Source organism: Serinus canaria, chromosome 5 (genome assembly GCF_022539315.1).
Source record: "Serinus canaria isolate serCan28SL12 chromosome 5, serCan2020, whole genome shotgun sequence".
NCBI lineage: Eukaryota > Metazoa > Chordata > Aves > Passeriformes > Fringillidae > Serinus > Serinus canaria.
Window position 1 is genome coordinate 24,619,274 of NC_066319.1, and position 24,546 is coordinate 24,643,819.

A 24,546-nucleotide genomic window follows, 5' to 3' on the forward strand; every position below is an offset into this window, starting at 1 on the left:
TCAGCTGAGTCATGAATTTGTTGTAATAAGAAGGTGGCAATATAGAAACAAATGTTCACTGATAAAGTAGGCTTCCTCCAGTAATAAAATGTTTTAATCTATGATTAAAGCAAAAAGAAGCAAAAGCAGTGCAAGATCAGTGGGTGGGGCAGAAGTTCCTGCAGGAACAGGACTGGGTGCCTCTTTCAAGGTAGGGGATATTGTCCCCTTGAATGAGGCAGCAAATCCCATGGGTGCACCAGCCACCTGCTAGTGCTGGTAAATGCCAGCTGCCACCAAAACAAACACAGCTCCGAGACTTCCATCACAGTGCCACACCCCATCCTGTCCTTTGCTTGCATCACAGCAGATTCACATGGCCAAAGGGACAAAAAGACATTCACCATTTTGTTTGGAGAGAATCTCAGAGATCTCAGGCATGGCTAGGAGATGGAATCTTATTTTCAGCCTAGTTATCTCTCCCTATAGCCTCAGACATACAACCTGGACAAAATTTCTGGAGTGAACACACATACTTGGGCAACTAAGGCATTTAATCAGACAATCTGTTTGTTCACAAGACCTGTGCACACATAAGCTCCAATGGACCTCCTGCTGCAGCTGCTTGTGATCGTCTTCTCTGCAAATCTGCATATCATTTATGTTGGTGAACAAAGGGAGTTTAAACATGGCCAACATATTTGAACTGTTAGACTGAAAGAAACACTATGCCTCAGTTTCTGTGTGTGTGACCTGGGGTTGCTGATCCTCCAGGCCTACCCTAAAAGTGAGGTGCCTCTGAAAGGAGGGGAGGATTCAGTACTGTCGAGTTGGACTTTTAAGGCTGTCTGTGGTGCCAGAGAGGGCCACCAAACCAAGCTGAGCATAGGCATCACAGTACCAAACAGCTGTGATATTGATCCAGGCAGCAGAGCATCCAAGGGCATGAGTCAGATCCAGTTACACTCCTCTGTTCTTGAAGCTAGTAATCTCCATCCCACACCTGTGACCTAAGCTGGTGCTTCTCTTTCTTCCTGAGCTGATGACTCTGGTGTGTGCTTAATAATTCAGCAGGGCCCCAGCTCATCTTTCCACAGAACCAGGTTGGCCCTTTCCTTTGAGTACCAACCTAGTGAGGAACGTTTCCCTTCAAGACAGCAGAAGCCACTCTCCACCTGCTTTAGAAAATAATCACTTTCCCTGTGGTTGCAAGTGTGATAGTTAACACAAATTAAACCAGAGAAGCCAGCAGAGGTGACTGTATCAATACTACAGTGACACCACAAGGTAAAGAGGTTTTGTTCCTTCCTGGGAACAGGAATTGGCACAGAAATAAAGTTGTGCAAGAAGACAGAGTAACCAGGACTGGAGATTTAAAAAATCCAGAGCCCTAGGTGAGCAACCCCAGTACACCCAGCACCTTGATGTCCATCATCCACTTTATTTTTCAGTGTCTCCATGGGAGCATGGAAGCCAAAAAGCCTGCATCATTGCCCCAGAGCTCTAGTGAGTAGGGGAGAATGCATCATGTCTCACCCTCAACTTCTGGAGATGCAGGGAAGCAGAAAGGAATATCCAGCTCATATAGTCCTCAGCTTCACCTGAGAAGTACTACCACCTTCCCATCAGCACAGGCTGAGAAGCCTCTACACTCTTCAGCCAAGTGTCAGTAACCAGCCTTATTCCTTTCTCCTGACAGGCCCACCTTTCATAAGGCACTGAAAGGGCACTGGGAAGGAATAATGACAAGTGCCAGAGGAAAACATTTCCCAATTTGACTGATTGATCCAAATTGCACATTTGACACTGTCTCAGAGAACAGAGAGGTCTCAGCAATAAAGAGGTCAGGTGAGCCGGCCTGCCCACCTGCCCTTCCTCTGGCCTCAGTTACTGGCAGTCAAGTGAAGCATAAAGGCTGATGTCTCATCAGCAGTTCAGAAGGGTAAATGAGAAATAGCTGTACCTACTCCTTTGACACACCAGTTTTCCTTGTCTGTGTCCATCAACAGACTGGCTGGAGGCAGCAGGTTGAGTAAGCATCTCCACTGAGGAAGAAGACCCCCTTCCCCTTGAATACTTAGGTGAAACATGAATTAGATGCCAAAATAATTGTTTGGAGATCTTTGAAAACCTGCCCATGTTGTTTTTTTCTTCTTTCCCTCTTGGTTGTTCCTCTCCCTCATTACACTGCTGTTTCCCTAGAGGAAGAGGTCTGAGACACTCATAGCATGATCAATGTTTTCATGTAACACAGAAGTTTCAGCAAGTCTTTGAATGGTGGAGTTGGAGACAATAAAAGCACTATTCAAACTGAATAGTTGAAGGGGATCTTCCTTTTTTTCCAGCCTGCTTTCAACATTTTAGGCTTGCAGAGGTTGTACAGCTCTTGCACCAATCAGTTTATTATGACCCAGTCCCCTTGAAAGGGTACCATTCCATTTACAGGGGCTGTACTGTTCACACCTGCAGGGAAATTGCCATCTACAAGCAGAGGGGAGAGCAGACTTTCTCAGGAGGCACTGGCAGCTGGCCTGAAGGTGTTGAAAGATTTCTGGGGATGCAGTTGCTGTAGGAAGTAGTGGAGGAGAGCCTATAGGGAACCCTATGGCCAATCCTGTTCCACCCACAGGTGCAATGAAAAACAGGTCAAGTTGTTGCAAGAACTTGTGGGAAATGCAAGTTTCTTCTAGTTCCTGCAAATTGAAGGTTCTTTGCTTCACATTTCCATACCTATCTCCCTGTAAAAGCCTAGCATAGACGGGGAAAAAATGCAAATACTTACTTGGTGTAACCAGTCTAGACACTGTTTCCATTTCTTCCTTTCCCATTGCTCCTGCCTTTAAGGGTTTACCTTGACCAGCAACATTAAAATAGAAACCTATGCCATGAAACCGTAGACAAGAACATCCCCAAAGAAACAAAATACCCTCATTGTAACTCCCTTCCCCAAAGCTACCCCGATGCAATGGGAATGGCTCTCAGGAGGACTCAGCAGGCTGTCATCCTTTCTCCTGCTTTGTTCCACAGGACCAGTGGTTAGTCATAGCCTGATGAGATCCCTTCCTGTCTCCTTCCTTTACCACATCTTTGTGCCATCCCTTGCATCCGGGTCTCACCCCTAAACCACACCAGGAGGTTTAACCTGAGGCAAATACAACAAAACAAGCAAGCAAACCTGTCTCCCAAGTGTTAATTACACATGGAGCGGTTCCCAGGTAAAACACAGCAGAATGGATTCATCTGCAGCAGCCGGTGGGAGGAAGTCATTGCAGATGATGATGCCGTGGAGCTGGGCTGCACAGCGGGGCAAAGGGAAACCTGAATCAAGGCTTCCTTATTTTTCTGCCTGTTGGAGTCACTTCCTCCAGGAAGGTGAACATCCAGCTACCAAATGTGCTGTGGTCTCAAGAACAATCACACAGAAAGAAGTCAGGGGATAGAGGCTCTTGCACTGCATTTTTTACAAGGCATGCATGTCTAAGACCTCTTTTAATCTTAGTCAAATATTAAACTATATGTGATTTACCCCCGAGTCATTGTCGGAAGAGTTCTTTCCAGACTGAGAGCAGACATTTCAAAGACAGACAAAAGTTAACAATGACTCACTGTATCAGGACCCCTTAAAAACACTCCCAAGTTATAAAATCACACACCCTACTTTCCTTTCACACTAACATGAATAATACATGTCTCAGCTGAAGCTGTGGGAATTTATTAATTTTGCAGGAGATGAGGTCTGTAATGGGATTTTGAGGTTAGGAGAGCAAAAATTGAGTTACTGAGTTGGAAGAAGAGCTGCTGCCGCAGAGAGGGGGTCCTAGTAGAAGTCCTTGATCTTGCGCCCAGTCTCAACTAAAATTTTAATTACTGAATTCCTCCAGAATAAACTGGGCATATTTAGAAACTGTGCTACTGTTACTTAATATACTGAATAAAACTAAGTATGAAGTGACTATAAAGACAGTTGGGGTGAACAGCAGAAAACCTTGCAGCAGAACTTAGCACAGCCTTCTGCTACGAGTAAAAGCCAATAAAAACACCAATTCTAAAGGCTAGGCTTCACCCTCCTATGAAGGGGCTCATCCTTTCATAAATATTTTTTTTAAAGTGGGGGGAGACACTAAAGATGCTAATCAATTAATCCTCACAGTTCTGTGTTTGTAGGAATTACATTAGTCCTATATTGTTTGGCACAAGCAGAAGAGACATCATGCCCTTCTGACATGTAACACAACACTACTGCTGAGGCAGATTAAATTTTTACCAGTGAGACAAAAATACCAAACTGCAGCATTTAGGCACAATTCTGCCAGTGGGGATATCCAAACACAGTCACTGGTTTGCCATGGGACCATCTGCTCCCTGCTCCTGTGCCAGAGAACTGAACTGAACCTTCCCTGGTTCCACTCTGAAGGCTCTGAATATTTATCCAGGAAAAATCTATTCCAGGTTAAACACAAGAGAGAGTTCCCAGCAGAGCATCTCAGGCACTGCAGAACAGAAGGGGACAACCTTGTTGCCATTTTTATTTTTCCTGCATATATTTAGATGTCCAAATAGAACAAAACAAGCAAGGTCAGCTCCCCCTTTATGCTTGCATGGTCTGCAGGCAAGTCCAAAAGAACTGGTTTGTAAATGGGGTGGGATGCTTCTTCTGACAAAGACTCACAAAGCCAATGAGGAAAGCAAACATCTCTTTGCTCTGCAGATATTCATATTTTCTCTATCAATTTTCAAGGTTTATTTTATACTTTACCACTGCCAGATTGAAGCAATTCCTTTTTCCTAACAGATGTCAGTATTATACAAATGTCAACATCAGGCCATAGAAAGTCATTAGAGGTAAGGAAAAATTATATTCCCACAATACTATCCTCCTGTCATGGTTGTTACAGCCAGGAGGCAGGAAACATGTCTCTAAGAACTCTCAAGAAATCCTTTGAGGATTCCTGAAATCCTGGATCAGAGTTGCAGAAAGAAACAGCAATAATTGAAATCCTGGACACCAGAGTGGTCTCCCAAACCACAAAGCCCACTGCTGTTTGATGCACAGCTGCTGCTCACCATCTCTTTCCAAAAACATACCATGGAATGCCATCTCATATTTGCTGTTGTTATTTTAAGTGATGAAATATTTCATTATAAATAATGTCCAAGCAAATTACCAACCCTCCCAGCCTTGCTAAGGACAATGACAGAGGGATAAGAGCAGTTTGCCCAGGGGTTTTAGGACTGTTTACAGACAGACAGGGTGGATGACACAGGTGTATGTGCTGAACAGAGGAATTTAAACATGGAGCTGCAAATAAAAGCACGAAGGGGGAAAACATATGGACAGGCAACCTTTGCATTCCCGTGGCCCCAAACAACACTGTCCTGCAAGGCAAGGGCATTACAGATGGACCACAGCTAACCTATAAGAGATTGGGGAGAACAGTGAAGAACTGTTGAGAGTGGGGGGTGATTACTTTAAATTTTCACTGCTGGGGTAGCAGGGGTCCGGGCACTCAGGCACACTCCAGGTATGATCCCAAGGGCTTTAGCTGTAAAAAAATAATTATAAATAATAAAAATAAAAAATACTGTGTCCCAAGAGCAGTGAATTCATGATTTGGGGATGCCTGCACTGAGCACAAAACCTCTTGCAGCAGCAACAGCGATGAGCGCTGCAGACGGGGCTGCAAGGCTGACTCATTTGGGTTAGCGAGACACAGGCTAATGGTGCCAGTGACCACACCGGAGCACAAGGGCGACTGCCACAGGACACAGATCGCCTCCTTCTCGGCTTTCAGTTCCTCTGGAGCATCCTCAGCACTGGGATGCAGCTAGCACCCGGCAGGTGGGATGCTCCTCTAGAGTGGCTGCCCTCGCACCTGCGGGAGCGAGAGAATCCATCTCGGCTCGGCTCCAAGGGGAGTAGAAGATCGTATCAGCTTGCCTCTCCTCCCCTTCCTCTTACGCAATTCAACACGCAAGGGAGTGACTTGATTTTTTTTTTCCCCACTCTCCCAGGGAGTTGGTTTTCACTTCCTGTGCTCGCCGAGCCTTTGTCTCCGCTGGACGCCGCTGAAGGCGCACCTGAGGGTGAAGGCACAGCGGGGCGGCGGGGACACCCCGCTCCCACAGCAGCTTCAGCCGAGAGCGCCCAGGTGGGGGCTGAGAGCGCCCAGGTGGGGGCTGAGAGCACATGCCTGGGGCTGAGGTGCAGGGTCAGGGGACGCGCCGGCTTCCTCGGGTCGAGCCGGAATCCAGAGCGCAGCCTCGGCCATGCTCCGGCTCACTCTCGCCCCGGGTTGTCTTGCACCTGAACACTGTCCCTCTTAGCTTCATATGTCTTCTCCCTTCCTTTAGGAAAGGATTGAAGCCTTAAGACAGTGAGAACGGGGCGCCAAAATGGCCAGAAGGAGTCCGGGGCCGTGGTTTGTACCCTGGCTCTGCTTGGTGCTGGTGCTGCACTTGGGCGAAGGGCAGAAGGAAAAACCCTTCGGTGAAATGTGCCTGGAGGACTTTACGGCAGGGCTGCCGGATTGGGTGCTGGACACAGACGCCTCCGTCCAGAATGGAGCCACCTTCTTGTCGTCCCCCATGGTGCATCGGAGCAGGGACTGCATGAGAGCCTGCTGTAAGGACCCCGCTTGTAACCTGGCTCTCGTGGAGCAGGGCCCGCGCTCGGAGGATGACCGCATCCAGGGCTGCTTTCTCCTCAATTGCCTCTATGAGAAGGCTTTCGTTTGCAGGTTTGCCAGGAAGATCGGCTTTCTCAACTTCTTGAAGAAGGACGTGTACGATTCCTACCTGGCAATGCAGAATCATAGACCTAGTGGTAAGGTGCCCGTAATGGATCCCTGCCAGCCGGGTCTGGAAGAGCATTAATGGTTACTCGGTGCCAGCTCCTCCGGCCATCCTATGAGCAGCAGTGCTGCCAAACACTCGGGGTAGGGTGATGCTAAAGATGGTGTTTCTGTGTTTTCTTCTGCCACAAAGGTATTTCCCAAACCCCAATGCTCATTTTTAAGATCTGTGCCTCAGTTTACTTGTTAGTGAATGAATAGGGAATCTCTAACCTGTTTGAAGCAGGTGGAGTGTGTGATTAACCAAAGTCAGAGCTTTTGCTACTTGACAATGTAGAGAAAAAGGTGTTATTTTTCTTCTCCCTTTCCCTGGACCTTTGAGGTTGGAAAGTGAAATCCTCTAAAAATCTACGCATCACCATGTTTTAAAGGGCTGCATTAATCTCTTAATTGCTCAGGGGTTGGAGGCAGGATGCAATCCACTTACCTTTATTTAACAGCAGCCTTGATGGTGAGGTGTGTCTGTACTTCTCTGCTTGTTGGGGCTGTTTCTGCTTGCTGCTGCTGGGAGAGGAGCAGCTGGGGGAGGCTGGTCATAAAACTTCCCCTTTGGAGGTGGGTTTCCCTTCTGCAATCCCTGTTTCCCTGTTTTAAAAGATTGCACCTGGACACAGAGAGCCAGGTGAACTAATGAACTAATCTGAAGCTGGCCACCTGCCATCTCCAAAGAACTGCAGTGTGCTCAGAAACACTGAAAACACAGCAGCATCTCCTTTTGCCCCCTCCGCCTGTGTTTTGGTTGAAGCCTAAGAAGACTGGCATGTTTCTAGCCTGACTGGGTCTTTGGCAACCATAACCAGTTTATCATTTGTTGGTCCCTGGGCAGGGCTGTTAGGGATATCTCTATGGACAATCCTCCTCACACCCCCTCCCAGCCCACCTGTGGGAAGGGAAGGATCTGTGAAGATGGCAAGGGGAGCATCCAGGTGGGTGCAGGGGCTTGATGATGTGAGCTGAATAGATCTTTGATCTTCTGCTGGGATGTGACAGCCTCAGGCCTTGTGTGTTTTGGAGGTGGGAAATGGCCCCAGACTCCACAATGACCACTTCTCCATCCTGAGCAGCAGCAGTGTGAGAGAGCTGGAGCAGGGCACGACTTCTCTGAAGCGGCCCTTGGGTGTTGCTGGTTTGAACAGCAGTGTGGCAGAAGTGGTCCTCCTGGTCCTCTGTCCCTGCTTGTGGCTTCCACTGGATTTTAGGGCCGTTTGGTAAAGGTGTCTAACTGTTTCAGCAGTTCTCCCGCATCTCCATTCCAGGCTCAAGATCCTTTTCACAGCAGCTGCAGTAAGGGGGGAGCTGAAGGCCACATCACCAAGAATGGAGGTGGCATGCTGGCAGCTGTCTAAACTCCTGTATGCTTTGCTGTAGGAGGAAAAGGGAATGCATCATCTCTAGTACATCCTGATTTCACAAGATTAGATTAAAATACAATGTACTGTTGAGCAATTCACCCTCTTTACCTCTGTGGAGCAGTGCCTCATACAAGAAGATTGCAAGCCCCTTGTCCCTTGGGTGGTCCCAGGATCTGGCATTCCATGTGTGCAGATCTTTAGACAGTGTCCCAGGGTTGCTGGCCTCTCTGTGTGACCAGCAGTGACATGTTTGCTAAAATATGGCACCGAACTGCAGCACCCCAGACACCAATACAAAGTTGCTGTCTTGTAATCCGCCCCTAGGAGCAGGAAGACCCAGGCGGGCTTATCAGTGAGAGGTGAAAAGCACTCCAGAAATGCAGTTTGGGTGCCTCTCCTTACTCACGTGGGCCTTGTGCCTCGGGCTGCTGTGGATGTAGGAGGGACTAGGTCTCTTCTACAGCTGTCTTTGGCTTTGAGGGTGTCGGGTGCCAGGCCGGTCTCCAGCTGTAGTGACAGACGCTGGGCAGCTCACTGCTGTTATTTGGCTCAGACTGTGACGTTCGTGCTGTGCTTTTATTGGAAATGTGGTTCCCTCCTCTGAGTTTTTTGGGCATTGTCTTTGATACCAAAAGCTTTCTGAGTAACCTCGAATGACACTGGATGGCTAGCAGGGGAAAGAGATTAAGGGAGTTATCCTACTGGAGAAATAACTGAGTCCCCCTCTCTACAGCAGTTGATGAGACACTTAAAAATGTGGATGTCCATTTTGATTCAGATATAAACCAAAAAAATCCAGACCAAAACCCCAAGCCCTTCCAGCCATGATGCTGGCATTGGGTCCATGCAGGACCTGTCTGGACAGGAGGGTGGATGCCTGGCTGTCAGTGAGGGGGAAGAGGGGAAGGGCACAATGGAGCAGGTGCAGGAGCCTCTGGGCACTGAGCGTGTCTGCCTGGCAGCATGAGGAAGCTCTACAACATTTTTGCTTCTGGACCTTTTAGGGATGCCTGAAGAGGCTGGGTGAAACAAATATTAAAGGAAGCTGGTTTTGGCATGTCAGGTCTTCCTCCCAAAATCTTGGCCCGGGTTTTGGACTGGAGACAAAACTGTGTAGTTTTCCTGCTGTTGTGCTGTATCACTGCTATACCTGAAATCTTGTGATTACTCTGGATGCCAGGTTACTGTCAGCCCCCTGATTCTGGCCCTGGGGGTCTGCAGGAAGCTTATCTGCTGCTTTATCATGCATTCCTTTCCTGTGTTCACTGCTGTCAGGGGTCCTAGGGGCCTTTACCTGTATCAGTCTTCAACACCCTCTGCAATGATAAGAATGAAATGCATGTTTTTTCTAGTGAATAATGAAATACCCAGTTAGTGATTCCAGGGGGTGACATTAAACAAAAAAGTCACAGGTTATAAGACCCACACTACAATTGCTACTACAGGGAGCAGACCTGTTGAATTAAGAGGTTTATATATGTTTAAGAGGAGACTAAGTAACACTTGAAAGAGAGCACACAGCTGGGGGCTGCTGAATGGACAGATTTAATCTTGGAGTGTTTCTGGAGCCTGATGGAAAGTAGCTGAAAGCTGGAAGAGCATATTCTTGCAGTGCTCTTGCTTTTGTTCAGGCATCCACAGCGACGGATGGCAAGTGAACACAAGGACAGGGGTACCTGCTCTAACCCACTGTGGCCTGGCCACTCTTACAGTGTTATGACTTCAGAAAAACCTGTGGGTACAGTCAGCAATGAATACAGCTGAAATCTGGGTTTTGCACATCTTCTGAATATATTTTCAGTGTTCTGCAGAGCAAGAGCTTCTGAGTTCTTTGTAAGCTGGTGACGACAGCTTGGCACGGTCTTTTGCCTGTTTCAGCTAACGTACAGCCTGAAGTCTCTGATGTTATTGTTAAAAGGCACAATCTTCTTAAATGATTCCTGAGCCTGAACTTTGGTGCGAGTTTTCTGCCTGGCTCATCCGGGAGGGGCAGGCTCACCATGCACTTTATTGGTTATAATGGAGCCCAGTGTTTAAGTAACTAGCCCAGCTTATTCTGGTCTAGGCAAACCAGTTTTGGGTGTGAAACTGGAAAATAACCTCCCTGAACCTTTGTCCATTTCTTGAACTGAACCTTTTGTGGTTGTTTTGAAATGCTCAGTGACTCTCTCCTACTCCTGCTGAGTCCAGGGCTTGTGAGTGGGAGACAGGAAGTGCTTGGGAGCCACAGGGTTCTGATCAGGTATGTCTGCTCCTGCCTCACCATGGAGGGAGATTTGCAGGCTGAAACTTTGTTAATGCATTCCAAAAGAAGAGCTCCCCAAGACTAAAGCTCATCCCTCCTCAAATGTTTGGTCCAATGCTGGTTTCCATTCTGTGGACAATTAAAATGAGCAGCAGTGGTATCACAGCTGGGGCTGGGACAGGTCCCCTTTGGGTGATGCTGTTGAGCCCTGAGCCAGCTGCTCATCCTTAAGCTCAGGCCAGGAGATGGGAAGTTGCACAGTCAGTACCCCCAGCACAGATTCAGAGGCTGATGTGTACTGGAAGGGTCCTAGAAGACCAGCTGGAAGGTCCAGCTCCCTGCTCAGAGTGGGTGATAAGGCGTTCCACTCCGCTTGCTGTGGAATGAGTGTTTGTTGTGCAGCATTTACTGAAGTGGCTACATCATGTCCTGTGTCCAGAGCTCCAGTCTCCTTGAAGAGACTGCAGGTACAAACCAATCTTCACTAAAATAGCATCAATACCTGTGGGAGAGTCTTTCCCTCTGCCTGCCAAAGCAAATAGGACTGGTTTCCCACGCTCTGAGGAAGGATGGAGGGAACCTAGGGACAGCAGCATCTTATGTTATTCTGAAAATATAATCCATTCAGTCATACTGTATTGTTTTAGAGAGGTTAAGTTGATCTGCTGTGTGCCCCACTTACAAACCACTACAAAAACCCCTAGAAACTAATGCTGAGAGCTGCTTGGCTGTGCATGAGTTGTTAGAAAACTGTATGGCTTTATCATGACTGTATTTGCTACCCAGCCAGGATGAAGCCCTAAAGAAAGAGCCCCTATTTCTCTTTCTCCAGGCACTGCATTGCATTGCCTTGTTCCCTTTTCTCTCTTTCCACCTCAGGCAAATTAATACTGTGGCAGCAGTGTCATCCTTCATTACCTCTGCCCATGGAAATGGAGAGTTTTCTAGTGTGGATGGGTGAGGGAGATGCTCACTTTTGAATGACTTCCCTGGAAGCAATGAGGAGCAGAAGTTAAGCATTTGTGGGAAGAGCCACACTGCTGCCCACCTGCTTTTGGAGCAGACAGGTTCTTCTGGCTTCTGATGCTTGAAATCTCCACGGTCCTGTGTCTCATGGATGCTGGAATTTGGGTGGCCTCATTTTTCCTCCTGTCTCTGCTCCTGGCCTGGTCAGTGGCTTTTGTCCCCAGTGAGGTCTTTCCCTTGCCTGGTCCCCAGGCCCTCAGTCACCATGAGAAAGCTTTCCAGCTCTTTCTAGTGACAACCCCAAATCATTCTGAAGTATTTTTAAGCATTGCTTTGTAGTCTCAACTATTCAGGGTGTAGCTGCATAAACTCTGGAATGGAGGAAATCTGGTTTTCTATAGATCTCAAGGGCAAAAGCTAATATCTGAATTCCAGAAGAAAAATACCTCCAAACTGTGAGCTTTGCAAGTTCATTCTGTCATGGGATTTCAATGGTGCCTGCATAGCAAGGTCCTTAGTGGGGTCTCTCCCCCACTTAGATGCTTATTTTTGAAGCCCTTGTAGAAATTAATATCTTTTGAATTCCAGTTCCCCCATCAATTTTGGTTCAAGTTAACTCATTAGAGGTGAAGCCAGACAAGCCACTGACTGCATGAGCTTTTAAACAAGAGTAATTTTTTTTAAAAGCAAAAATCAGGGTCTCAGGCAAATACAGAATGAGTAATAAAACTTTTTAAAGGGGTTTGGATTCCCTCTATCATGCTTTCCTCTGGAATCATAAAAAAAGCTACATCCCCTATTGATGTGTTATATAAATGGGAGAGGAAATTGTTACTTATGATGTGACTCCAGGAGTATGTTTCATAGTAAAAAGCATGCCACAGACAGCATCATAAAGCTTTAACCTCCCTGTTAATTACAGAGTTTTACAGCAGAAACTTTCCATGGTTGAAAGAGCATTATAGCAAAGGTTACTTTCATTTCTCCTATAGACTTTCAGAGCAAAACCGAGTGGAATTTCCATTGTATGAGCAGTTTGCTGATACTCACTGTGGGTCGGTCAGCACTTGGTTCTGAAGCTCAGGTGGAAAACAGCCATGTTACCAGGGAAGGCTTCCTGCAGTTAGTGTGGCAGAAATACTCCAAAGTCACTGAACTTTCAGGCATCCTAAGGAGAAAAGGGATAGTCTTAAAAAACAGGTCCTTAAATTCGACTGAGCATTACTCCTTGGCAGTCACCACAAATAAAGAAATACACTTGACTCTTCTTCTGGACGGGAAGAGAGTAAATTTGGCTCATCAGAGATGGGAACTGGAGAAGTTGTTGACCCATTGAATAGAACTGAGCTTTTACTTGATCATGCAACCCACAAACTAAAGTAGCTGGATGTTTGGCCTGCAATTTTTTGTTTAAAGTGTACATGCTTACATATGTCAAGGGAAAACATGATTTGGAGTCACAAGTTAAGGATCAGCCTCTGTGTTGTTGAAAAACTGGTCTTTTCCTTGTGCAATTGCACCCACCTACTGGGCTCACCCTGGCAGGACAGTGGCAGGGAGTAGGCTGCCTTTCTCCTTGGCTCCTGGTGTTTGCCTAGCAGGAATGGCAGGAATGTGTCCCCTTTCCACAGCTTGCAGCGGTGTGTGCAAGGTGACAAAAGAACTAAGTGGCCTGTTTTAATGTCAGGTTTCTTTGTACATATGCCTTGTATTAAATGTCCCTTCAGTAGACTGCAGCAAGAGTCAGCAGCTGGGATCTAAATCCAGATACACAAGATTCAAACAGGAAATTAGGAGCAAGTCTGCAACAGTGAAAATAATCAGCTAATGGAGTAATTTTCTAAGGGGTTTGGACACTAATCCTCCCCTTCAGTCACAGTTGATAGAACAGTGTAATGGCAGAGTGATTTCTATCTAACTTATAAGTGATGGTTGGTGCCTTTACAAACGACTCAGGCTGAGCTGGAACACTGAGTCTTGGACTTGGTACAGGTGCTGCCAGGTGGAGTTTTATGGGCTGAGCTATGCACAAAGCCTGCAATCAGACAGAAGGAATTATGAGTCAGGCTCAGTGGTGTCATTGTATAGGCTGTTCTTGCTGGCATGGGCAAGGATCAGTTTACACCTCTTGTACTTACAGTCTGGAAAAACATTTAATAGATTGTGGAAGTTGCTGGTAAGCTAATCCATGGAACAGTACAAAAATAACAATCTCATGAATGGTTCTTGGTACTGTTTTAAAGGCATATATGTCAAAGAGTGGGGTGGAAGATGAGCTGGAAGAGAAATATTTCCCATCCAAGTGCCACATTGTGCAGGTCTGGCTAAATACACTAATGTAGTGCTTAGAGATAGTGGGAGGAATGATGAGAGTCAGTTCCACATTCTTCAACACCCACATCAGGCCGTCTCGTCAAGTGAAGGGCGGACATTCTTCTGTGCTCTTCTGCAAGGATGTGATCCCACTCTCAGAGGCAACGGCTGTAGCCACAGGACCACCCTCTCTGGGTGGTTCCTGTGGACAAAAGTGCCCAGGGAACCAGCTGGCTCAAAGAGACTGCCATAGTGGGTTGTGGACTTATTAAATTAGTGAGGGCAGTAATAACTGGTAATAACTGGTACTGGTTGCCTGTTGCTCGCTCAGGCTGTGAGAAACACAGCTCCATAAAAGTGTTTTTCTTTCAGCAGTTGAAGTCTGGATTGATTTAGCCTGGAAGAATCCCTTTCCCTTGTCTTCCTGTAGTGGAGACAAGGACTGGACCCTTCAGCCTCTTACCCAAGCCTTGTTCTACATTTCTTCTGCAGATGACCACCCTCCAATAGCCCGTGCTGTCAAGGACATGAGGGTACAGCCAGGGGAGCCAGTGGTGCTGAGAGGCACGGAGAGCACGGATGACCATGGGATAGTCAGCTATGAATGGAAGCAGATCCTTGGCGACCCCTCTGCGGAGATGAAGGTAGGGAGCTGCAGGGAATAAGCACCTTGCTCATGGCACCTGTGTTCTGCACTAGGTTGGTCAGTCAGAGCCTTGACTTAAAGGTCACCTTGTCCTTCCCTCTTCAAGCCAGTCCATGCAGGAGCCTGTTCCCAAAAACTATGGAGCGGTCCTTGCGGTTGCCCTCCCTGCCTCACACACTATTTAGAAGTGTCATGTTTGGCCTCATTAGGTCTCAGGCTCCCTGCACAGGATGCTGTCACAAGCCTTCCCGAGCAACATCTGACCTGCCTGGGTGGGAGCAGCTGAGAGGGCAGAGCTTCCATGCAAGAGCTGCCTCTGGTCCCAAGATCCTATAGTTCAGTGAAGGGCCTTTTCTTAGTTTTACTCTGTCCACTTCAGTGCATTTCCTCTTCTGTCTCTGAACAATCCAGTCTCAGGCTCTTCTCCTGTTCTCCTGGGGCTTTTCCTGGACTTTGCCTCTTTTTAAAGTATTTTCTTCCTCCTATTTTATCTGAGCTAGAGCAGAGATCCAAGATCTCTGGGGTGTGAATGCTGCCTATTTACTTGACGTTAAAAGTGAATTGCGGCTTTAGAAGGGCAAATTATTTCTTTTAAACTTCTGCAAAATACTTTGGGAAGCCATGGAGTTAATATGGAGTTCTTGTGGCACCTTTTGGAAGAATTAGCAAATCAGTACATCAGGCCCACAACTGATTTTGAACTTCAGCAGTGACGAACTCTAAAAGTACCAAGGGGTCTGTGTAATACAGCAAGTGCTCCTTTCCTTTTCCCTTTGCACTAGCCCAACCAAAGCAACTTCTGTGGAGGGGGGAAAGGTCCTCTAATATTACGCTGTATTAACTACATAAAAATTATATATGAGGCTGTGTTCTTTTGAAACCTAATCAAAACCAGAAATAGCATGGAAATGAATGTCCAATTCTATTGTAAATATAGAAGAAAAGTTTGTCTCAATAATATTGTAGCTTTCTCTTCTGACAAAATAATTAAATACGGCTACCTTATTCCCTATGCACTAAGTAAATGATTCATAATAGATTTTGAGTTTTAAAAAGTTAAATAAAAACTACACGTATTTCTGTACTTTCCAAAGACTTTTATTTTTCCTTGTACTTTCACAATGCTCCAAATCATGAAATATCTAATTATGCTTGTGGTACTTGTTGTCTCTCTATTCCAGTTGGGTACCAGTCCATGGGTTTGGGGGGATTGTCTAGTACTGAGACATTTTTCATGCCGACATCTGCTTGAAGGTTTCCATCCAAGTTCCTTTCTCCCTAATACAGGAACATGGACCTTGCATAGCTTCAGTCACTTCTTCCTTAGAAGTACTTTTCTCCTACATAAGCCTTTCTTTTGCATTCTCAGAAGCACGAAGAAGATCAGGTAGAAATCTCCAACCTCCAAGTGGGGACTTACGTCTTCCAGCTCACTGTCACAGACACTGCACAGCAGCAAGACTTCACCAACATCACCATCGTGGTGTTGAGCTCTGAGCAGACAGAAGGTGAGCCTGAGCCCACACATATCTCCCTGGAGTCCTTGAGCCTAGGTGTTGCTCTGGCATTATTGGTGCTCTTCTCAGAAGGGTGGATGGGAGAAGAGCACAACCAAGAGCCTGGACTTGCATGTCAGCTTTTCCCAGTAAAAGCCTGCACCAGTAGTGCAAGGTCTCTGCATTCTTAGTGATCTGTTTTGGAGTCTTCATGTATCCTTGGATTTTATTTTTAATAGCTTTATTTAATGATGAAAGTGTTTAGCATTACAAGTGAATTAGGAGTGAGGAGTTCTTGGACAAATGGTTGACTAGTAGCTAAGCAGGGGATGTCTCCTACCTCAGGTACCATAAAAATATAAGAACAGCCATGTCAAGTGATGCTAAAGATCTGACCAAAGTCCAGTACAACAGTGTGCAGAGCTTGGTACTTTCTAAAAAGTGCAAAAATGTGACATGCTATCAGTAAATCTCTACTATGCTTGAATAACCCCCAAGGATTTTGCAGCTGGGAGATGATTTTAAGCAGAAGATGGTGTCTTTGTGTTTAATAACCATGTACGAATCCGTTTTTCACCTCATGTAATCTTTGAAAAGCAGCAACCTCCTGAAGCAAGGAGTTTCACAGCTTAACTCTGAGCTGTGTGGAGATGCAGCTCTTTTTGTTTTATGCATGTGGCACCTTCTAATTCAGTTTTGTGACTTCCCTTTCATATAAAAAAATTATTTCTATGATTCCCTACTCTCCTTCTCCATGTTGGTCAAGATTTTATAAACCTTTCAGACATGTCCTTTGGAAGATTTTGTTTGCCTTCACATATACAAAACAGAAAGTCTTCCAAAGGACTTATCTAACCCAGACCCTTTTGTGTTTACTTTCTTGATAGAGCATTGTTTGACTCCAAAGAAAGTGGGTTGGTGTCGGGGATCTTTTCCACGCTGGTTTTACAACCCGAGCCTTCAGCAGTGTGAGGAGTTCATTTTTGGTGGCTGCAAGCCCAACAAGAATAACTACTTACGGGAAGAGGAGTGTGAACTTGCCTGCAAGAATGTCAGAGGTGAGTCCTTCAAAATCCAGCTCCCTCTTTCTCATAGGATTGGGATGACCCTATGGACAAGTACTGCAGCCTCTTGGCTGACACCTAGTTAGAACCCAGTAAGCTGAGGAGACTGGGCTAATTACGGATGGACAGTCTTAAGCTGCCAAAGTATCCTGACTCAGCTCCTAAAGCACTGGACAGTGTCCCTGGTATTCCGCTGGCTACAGAAGCCCTCATGAAATCTTTGTGTTGCATCTGAAGCCTAAATTCAGAGAGCAGCATCATACAGTTGGGGGCCAGAAGTGCTTCACTCCCAAAATGAAATTAATCTCCCTTATTGCCACCCTCAAGCTAGTGAGAACAATTTAATACTGCTCAGATAAATGGACTGAGCCTCTGCCAGGCCTATTGCAGTATACAGCTTAAGAAGGAGGTTAAAGCCTTGGAAAAGAAAGACAATTTGGAAATGGTCTTCCTTGTGGTGGGAAGATCCCCTGTCTTCCTGCAGGCTTGCCTCACGTAGGTGCAGCTCATCTGGATCTCTGAGTCACATTTCACCTCTGTAATCCAGGGCCTCCTTCCAGAAAATATGCTCTTCTCACGTGATACATGAAGGCAATGTAAAGCTGATCTTAAGCTGACAAAACGCTGTGGTGGTAAATTTATTTTATTTTATTTTTCCCCTTGTCTCTTCAGGTTCTATTGGTGGGCGACAACAGCCAGGTGAGTCTCCCATAGGACAGTGTAATCCACTGCAAGCTTGGGCTGAGTGTCTCATGTCCATTCCTGTGGCTTTTGATTTGGACTCAGTGTGGAAAGTGAGGCACTGGAGAGTAATTTCTTTAGTAAGCCTTTCACTTTCATGTCATAGGATAATTTAGGTTGGGGATTACCTCTAGAGGTCATCTGATCCAACCCACTACTGAAAGCAGGCCCAGCTTTGAGTCACACTAGGTTGCTCAGTTCTTTATCCAGTTTGGTTTTGGGTATCTGAAAAAGGAGATTGTACACATTGTCTGATCAAACCATGCCAGTGTTTGATGACCCTCATTATAATTTTTCCCCTTACATTGAATTGCTTTCCCTTGTTGCAACTCCTGTCTGTTGCTGCTCATCTTACTACTGTGCTCCAAAATGAATGTCTCTTCTGTAATTTGTCTTCTCCTCATGGGAGGTCTTGTGCTCCAGGCTCTTGCTGAGATTTACTCTAGTATGTCTATGTTTTTTGTCACTGGGGAGCTGAGAACTGGTCACAGTACTCAGCACTGGGCTCCACTTCTAGAGCAAAGAGCCTTGAAGCTTTTGCAGCCCAGTGTGCAGGTTTCAGTTTGGCTTCCCTAATTTAATCTCCCATGCTTGGGCAATGTCTCCGTATTCTTCCTGAATAGCTCATTCTTGCTTCCACCTGTTATGTACTTCCAGAGTAATGTTTCCTTTATAAACAGGATTTTTTTTTAAATTTTATTTTTGAGTTTAGGGTGGCATTGAGGAGAGACCTTTAGCAGTCTGCCTTGTTTCTTGTTTGCCAGCCCTATCAGCAGCTTTTAAGTCCTTTGTAAAGCATCTGGCAGGGAGAAACCATGAATTTTAATGAGCTATCTGAACTGTTTCTGATGCAGTATGCAATGGGAACTGTCAGGCCCCCTTCTTCAGATGCAAGGATGGTTGCTGCATTGATGCCTATCTGGAGTGTGATGAAACTCCCGACTGTGCTGATGAATCGGATGAGATGTACTGTGAACAATGTAAGTACTTTAAATTCTGGCTCAGACAGCTTCACCAGCTGCCCAGGAATGGGCCCAATGTAAGTTACAGGTGCTGAGTCAATACTGTTTGGTGTCTTCTGTTCTTAACTCCTGACCCTGCACTATCTCTTTCCACAGTATTACTGCTTGCAGGTTCTGCCATGTCCTATGTCTCTGCTGACTGCTAGAGATGACCTTTCTTCTGTGACATTTCCTGCCTCTTAAATGGGCTTTGACTCTCTTCTCTGCACCTATCTGTAAGACTTCAGGCCTGTCTTTCTGTCCCCTTTCAATATTTTTCTCACTGAATGACCTTACCTGCTCTCTTAGAGTGGGAAAATGGGGAAGGAAACCACTATTTCTCCAAGTCTGTCCAGTGGCACAGTCCCCTTAAAATCTTCTTATGCTAATGTAAATGCACAGTGGTGAGATGCCCAAATCCACCCTAGCTCCTCTCTTCTTCCATCCTTCCTCACCTCTTCTGAATTGCCATAATCTCTTTCCTCTGTGTGGGTGTTTTGTTGCCTTTTTAGATTTGCAAGCCTATGATTCATCTCTCTTGCCCTCTTGTATATTCTGCACTAGTGCTCTTTTATATTTTTTAAAACCTGGAGTGACTCATCCCATACTTCTTGATGGAAAACAAAAATAAGAAAGCAGCCTTTATTTTCCTTAGTTTTGTCTCTGTATCTATGGATTGGAAATTGGGAAGAGTTTCTTGTTACTACATTTTATTTTTCCCATGTTCCTCTCATAGCTTTGAGGTACGTAAGAACCTCAAATGATATCTCCCTTCCCCTGGCTCGTGATAGCAAAGGAAGGTGCAGGAAAGCCCTGTCTGCCTATGTCAGCATGGACAGAGGCATTTCTTTTCAGCTAGTGAGAGAAGTAACATGAAATGTTTCCCTTGCAGATGCTCGTGAGTTCAATAGACTGCAGAAAATCAATGTCACACATAAGCAAGGTATGTACCATCCAGAGCACCTAGGCTGACCTCTGCCAGCTTTTAGTTTTTTCTTCATTTTGTTGTTCCATGGTAAAACTGCTTCCCTCTATAAATCCAAAACCAGGTGTAGCATCTGGATAGCCCCTGTACTGAAAATGAGCAAGGGCCTGTTCTCTCACCTTGAGGACAGCTGTTGACAGCAGGCATTCACTCTCCTGCCTAAACTTTTTCCATCCAGGTAGGTCTCCTGCATGTTGCTTGCTGGGCACAGTACCTGGCCTGTACAGAACCCTGCAGCACGGTTTGGTTTTGTTTTTTTTAATAGTGCAAACCAAAGCAGTGTGGGGGACACAGCAATGTCTGTGCTCAATCCCATATCTTTGCCTTGCTTGTTAAACTGTAGACAGTAGACCTATCATAGGGCTAAAAGAATATATTCCAAATCACTTAAATGCAGCTCAGTTGTAGAGAAGACCTGAGCTGATCTGTGGTTTCTGTGTGTCCAGGCTCTTCATGTTTCCTTCTGCCTCCCAGGGAGGACAGGTCATTTCCATAGGGGAGTGAATCCAGGGTTTACCATGACTCCACACTCTGAAGTTCCTTTTCCTGCCTGCTAGTTGGATTTATGGCAGGTGCCAGCTCACCTTGGCATTGCCAATTTGACCAGCTGGCAACTGAGCAGTGGGGACCTGAGAGCCACTGCTCCGGCTATGGATTTACTCTGCCATGGTGCTTGTGCTCTTTTGTTGTGAGCAGAAAATTTTGCTGCTCTGGGAAGACACTGCTTGGGCTAAAGCACCTCTGCCTTGCTTTGCCAGGCCACTGTGTGGACTTGCCTGATACTGGACAGTGCACTGAGAGCATCTCCCGCTGGTACTACAACCCATTCCTGGAGAAATGTGACCCCTTCACCTACGGGGGCTGTGGTGGCAACAGCAACAACTTTGAACAAGAGGAGGAGTGCATGAAATCATGTTCAGGCATCACAAGTAAGCATACATAGTGAGGGATGGAGTTTTACTGATCAAACTGGGAAACCCACTTCGGATTAAGTTCTATGGTTTCAAAGAGGCAGTGCCTTGGGAGCTTTCAGTCAAAGCTGCTCTGCTGTCAAACCTGGCCATGACCCACAGCATGGGGGATCTACAGCATCTTTCTGCAATGCAGCCTGTCATTTCACAGAGCTGGAAAGCATTTTGGTGCTGATGCTGAAGAAGATACAAAGGAGGATAACAAAACTAACCAGAGATATATCTGCTTTGAAGAGAATCTAGCCTCCTATCTTGGCTTCAGGTCTCCCCAAGTGAGAGGGGAGAAATTGAGAAAATCCTCAATGACACCTACTAGCCTGAAGCTTTAAATAAAATAGGGAAAGGGTTAACACTGTACACTTGGTACATACTGCTTTGGAGGCCAATGGGAGGTAGTTTGCCCCTTAACAGATACAGTTTGGCAGTATGGCCAAACTGTATCTGTTAAGGGGCAAACTACCTCCCTCAGCTACACAGGGCTTCACAGCCTACTCTGAGAGTTCAGTACCGTGGCTGTCGAGGAGGGATGCTGTGCTCTGAAGTGACTGCTCTCCAGTCACTTCAGAGCACTGGAAATAGGCTCCTCAGAAACCTGTCTTATCCCTTGTTCCCAACCTGCTTTGTAAAACTTTTTTTCTCCGCCCTGTGTTCCCAATTCAGAAGCAGATGTCATTGGCCGAAGATGGGAATCATTTGAGTCCCAAACTGCTATGTTAAGTGAGTAAAAATTTTCCCAATCAGTCTTTCTTATTGCTTTTTCTTGTCCTGAAAAATACTTAGTCTTTCCTTGCAAAGAGTAGTCTTCTCTCCCCCACCCCTTTTGAAGCTGGGGGAGCAGTGTGGGATTTATGGGATGCTGGCAGTGGCAAGAGGTGCTTCTGTGTGCTGTGGTCCATTTCTTTCTGTGTCTGTGACTCAGTAGCTCTTACAGAGACTCCTGTTTTTCTTTCCATCAACTTGCATGAATGTTCCACAGTTCAACATCAATAGAAGGGAAGTAAAACTCTTCCTAAGGACCAGTTTCACATAAGGACTACTAACTTCTACAAGAAAGAAAGCTCAAGTGGATATGTGAATACCAAGTGCTAGACTGTGGGGAAATGTGATGACTCTATACAACCTCTCTACAGCACTGAAAAAGGCCAATGCTACTGAAATACAAATACTTTTAAAAATGTGACATGCAGGTTATTGTTCTTAAATCCTAGAGATTGATTTAATCTTTAAATTCACACTGTCTCTCAAAAGCATCATGTTAGACTGTCTCCACTTGGTTGGAGAAGAAGTGCTCACACCACTGCCAAGAGTACTTTCCCACAAACTCAGCCTATCCTCCATAGCTCATTCCCTCAATGTTATCCCAGCCAGGAGGTGCCTTCTCCTTTGACCACCCTTTGATGGCCTTCCTGTTGAGGTATGACACAAGGCTGCTGTTGCAGAAAGATTTTATATTCCTAGGGTTGTCAAATGGCCAAGCCTGCCAAAGTCACGGAACAGCCTTTAGAGGGCGTGGTGCATCTGGGAAATGATGGGAAATATCATTAGGGAGCGACAGGCTAACTGTGCCATGCAGTTGCCATCTTTCTTCTTTGCCGGTGGGTGTACAGTGACCACCGTGCTGTCATGTCAGCTGTTGCCTCTTTGCCAGCACAATTTCTGCAGTGGCTTTTGTGCTTGCTTTGTCGTGGCCACTCCTGCTGCATCAGAGTTTGTTTAGCATCCCTTCTAACATGTTCATGTATTCCTGCAGGTGCCTTTGAGGTAGTGATTGCTGTGCTCCTCGGGATCTGCATCATGGTGGTCCTGGTGTTCATTGGCTACTTCTTCCTGAAGAAAAAGAAGAACAGCCACCGCCGTCAGCCTCCCACTGCTACCAACTCAACCCTCTCCACCACAGAGGACACTGAGCATTTGTTCTACAGCAGTGGCATCAAACCAGTCTGATCTACAGCATCTCTCTCCAGCTCAGCACTGGGGCACTCCCCAAAACTTCTGGAGTTCTGTTTTTAGACACAGGTCTGTGCCTGAAGGACTCGTTCTCTGTGAAGACATTTGGAGCATCAGGCCAAGATTTAACTGTGACTTGGCAGTACTAGTACTTGTGATTGTCTAGGCTAAATGGCTGCTCTGGAAAGGGAGGAACTGGAAGCATTCTGTTGCTCTCTGACATCCATCCGTTCCTGACCTCAAACAATCCAGTGAAACTCTGAATTACATCTTTCTTACTGCTCAAACCTGGGGCACAGCTTTGCTCAACTTCCTGAAGGGGTCTGGAACTGGATCTGTGTAGCATTCATGTTGGTGAATGGTGCAAGCTCACCAGAGCCAGCAATTTGTTTTCAGTGTCACTTTCTGCCATTCAGCTTTGTATTTTCCGCCCCTTCTGCAAAGTGCCCTGCCTTTCAGCAGTCTACCTGGTTGTGGTGCATCCCTTGAGGTCTATGGGATTCACATAATCATTCAGACGTGAACCAAGAGCTCTCTGACACTCTCTGGCAGTTTCTGTTTTCAACATGGACAGAAACAGAAATACCTGCTTGAGTCACTAGGCTTTCTTTTTTAACAGAAAAGCACAGCTAGACTTTTTGCTGGCTGGCTGCTGTGTTTCAGTCTCCTGTGTACAGTTCGTGTTCACCGTTTTTCTCTCTATGAGTTGCCCTGGTTGCTTTCGCAGTGTTCAGTCTGAACCCAAACACATTGAGAAAATATCTATTTATTCTCACATGAAGTAAATGTCCATATTTTTCCTGCTGATTGTGCAGGAAAGCTGCAGCTCTGATTTTACTGCATGTTCCTCTGAGCACACTGCCTGACCTAAGTCCCTGGCATCTCCCAAAGCACAGGAGTGGGCTGGATACCACCACCTAATATCCACAAGCTTCCTTGCTCCTGCTGGCTTGTCCCTTCTGATGCAAGATGAGCCCAGCCCAGCTCTGGGAGGTCCAAAGCTCATCTGTGGCCCCAAGGCAGCATGTGAAATCCCCACTTTGCCAATGTCCTGTTCCCAGTCCTGGTCCTATATGCTCCCCTGTAGTCCCTTTGCAGTGAGATGCTCCCGAGCTCTGTCCTGCATCTTCTGGTCCAGGCTTGTAGCTCAGTGAGCTGAGGATTTCTTTTGAGGCAGAAGAAGCTATTTGTGAAGGGCCTGATGTGCTGTCTGCTGGCATCAGTTCCCTAAACTTCCAGTGCCCCTCCTGCTCTTGGAAAACTGCTGTGAAGAAAGAGGAAATCAGTGTGTGTGTGTGTGTGTGTTTGTGGGTGTGTGTAAGAAGCATAAATCTATGTACAGGCTTCAGTTTAAATGCTTGGGACTCTTTCAGGGCCAAGGGCAGAGTAGTTCTGAAATGCTCTGGTGAAGCCATTCCCAGCTCAGGACATAGCTCATGTCCTCTCAAGTACAGTGACAGGAGAGCTGCCTACTTGGGCTGATGGCTGGGCTGAAAGGAAAGAAACTGCTGCCCAGATTCTGCTGGCATTCTGACTGCATGCCTCTCCCCATCGCAGGCAACTGCCTCAGTGTTCCTGGGTCAGATTCCTCCTTTCTGTGACCTGTCTCATATCATTTCTTCCATCTCTTTGTTTTTCCCATAGCCTATCATGGCCTATGCAATAAACCTAATGTCTTGATTTATTTTTGTGTGTGCTTACTCTGATAATAAAGAGATGTTTGTCTTATCTGGCTTGGGAGTGGTGTCTGAGGAGCAATGACCCGCAGAGGGTGCAGGTACTGTTCCCATGCCTGCTATCTCACACCCTTTCATCTGCCCCAGCTGTGGTATCTCGGGAGAGCTGCTGCAGCAGCATCCCATGGCGTGGGGAGGGCTGGAAGCGGGGATGCAACATATGTGGATACCTGAAGAGGAAACTGCTGCACGGGGTGTTCTGGGAGGAAGATTATTACCCACTAAGTCACCCAGAGAGCAAGGCAGGGTGTAA

At 46.3% G+C, this 24,546-nt stretch overlaps 1 protein-coding gene across 2 annotated transcripts; it reads left to right on the forward strand.

The window, feature by feature from the left end:
• Nucleotides 1-5,954: 5,954 nt before the first annotated feature.
• On the forward strand, nt 5,955-24,285 carry SPINT1 (serine peptidase inhibitor, Kunitz type 1). Of its 2 annotated transcripts, none has more exons than XM_018907681.3 (11): nt 5,955-6,149; nt 6,331-6,802; nt 14,199-14,350; nt 15,722-15,860; nt 16,736-16,906; nt 17,585-17,611; nt 18,508-18,633; nt 19,547-19,597; nt 20,398-20,568; nt 21,271-21,327; nt 22,361-24,285. In XM_018907681.3, exons 2-11 carry the CDS (start codon nt 6,373-6,375, stop codon nt 22,552-22,554), a joined length of 1,518 nt encoding a protein of 505 aa, XP_018763226.2. In that variant the 5' UTR covers nt 5,955-6,149; nt 6,331-6,372; the 3' UTR covers nt 22,555-24,285. The 2 variants fall into 2 exon arrangements, with proteins under 2 accessions (XP_018763226.2, XP_009100321.2); XM_009102073.4 differs by having other exon boundaries at nt 5,956-6,128.
• Nucleotides 24,286-24,546: the final 261 nt, after the last annotated feature.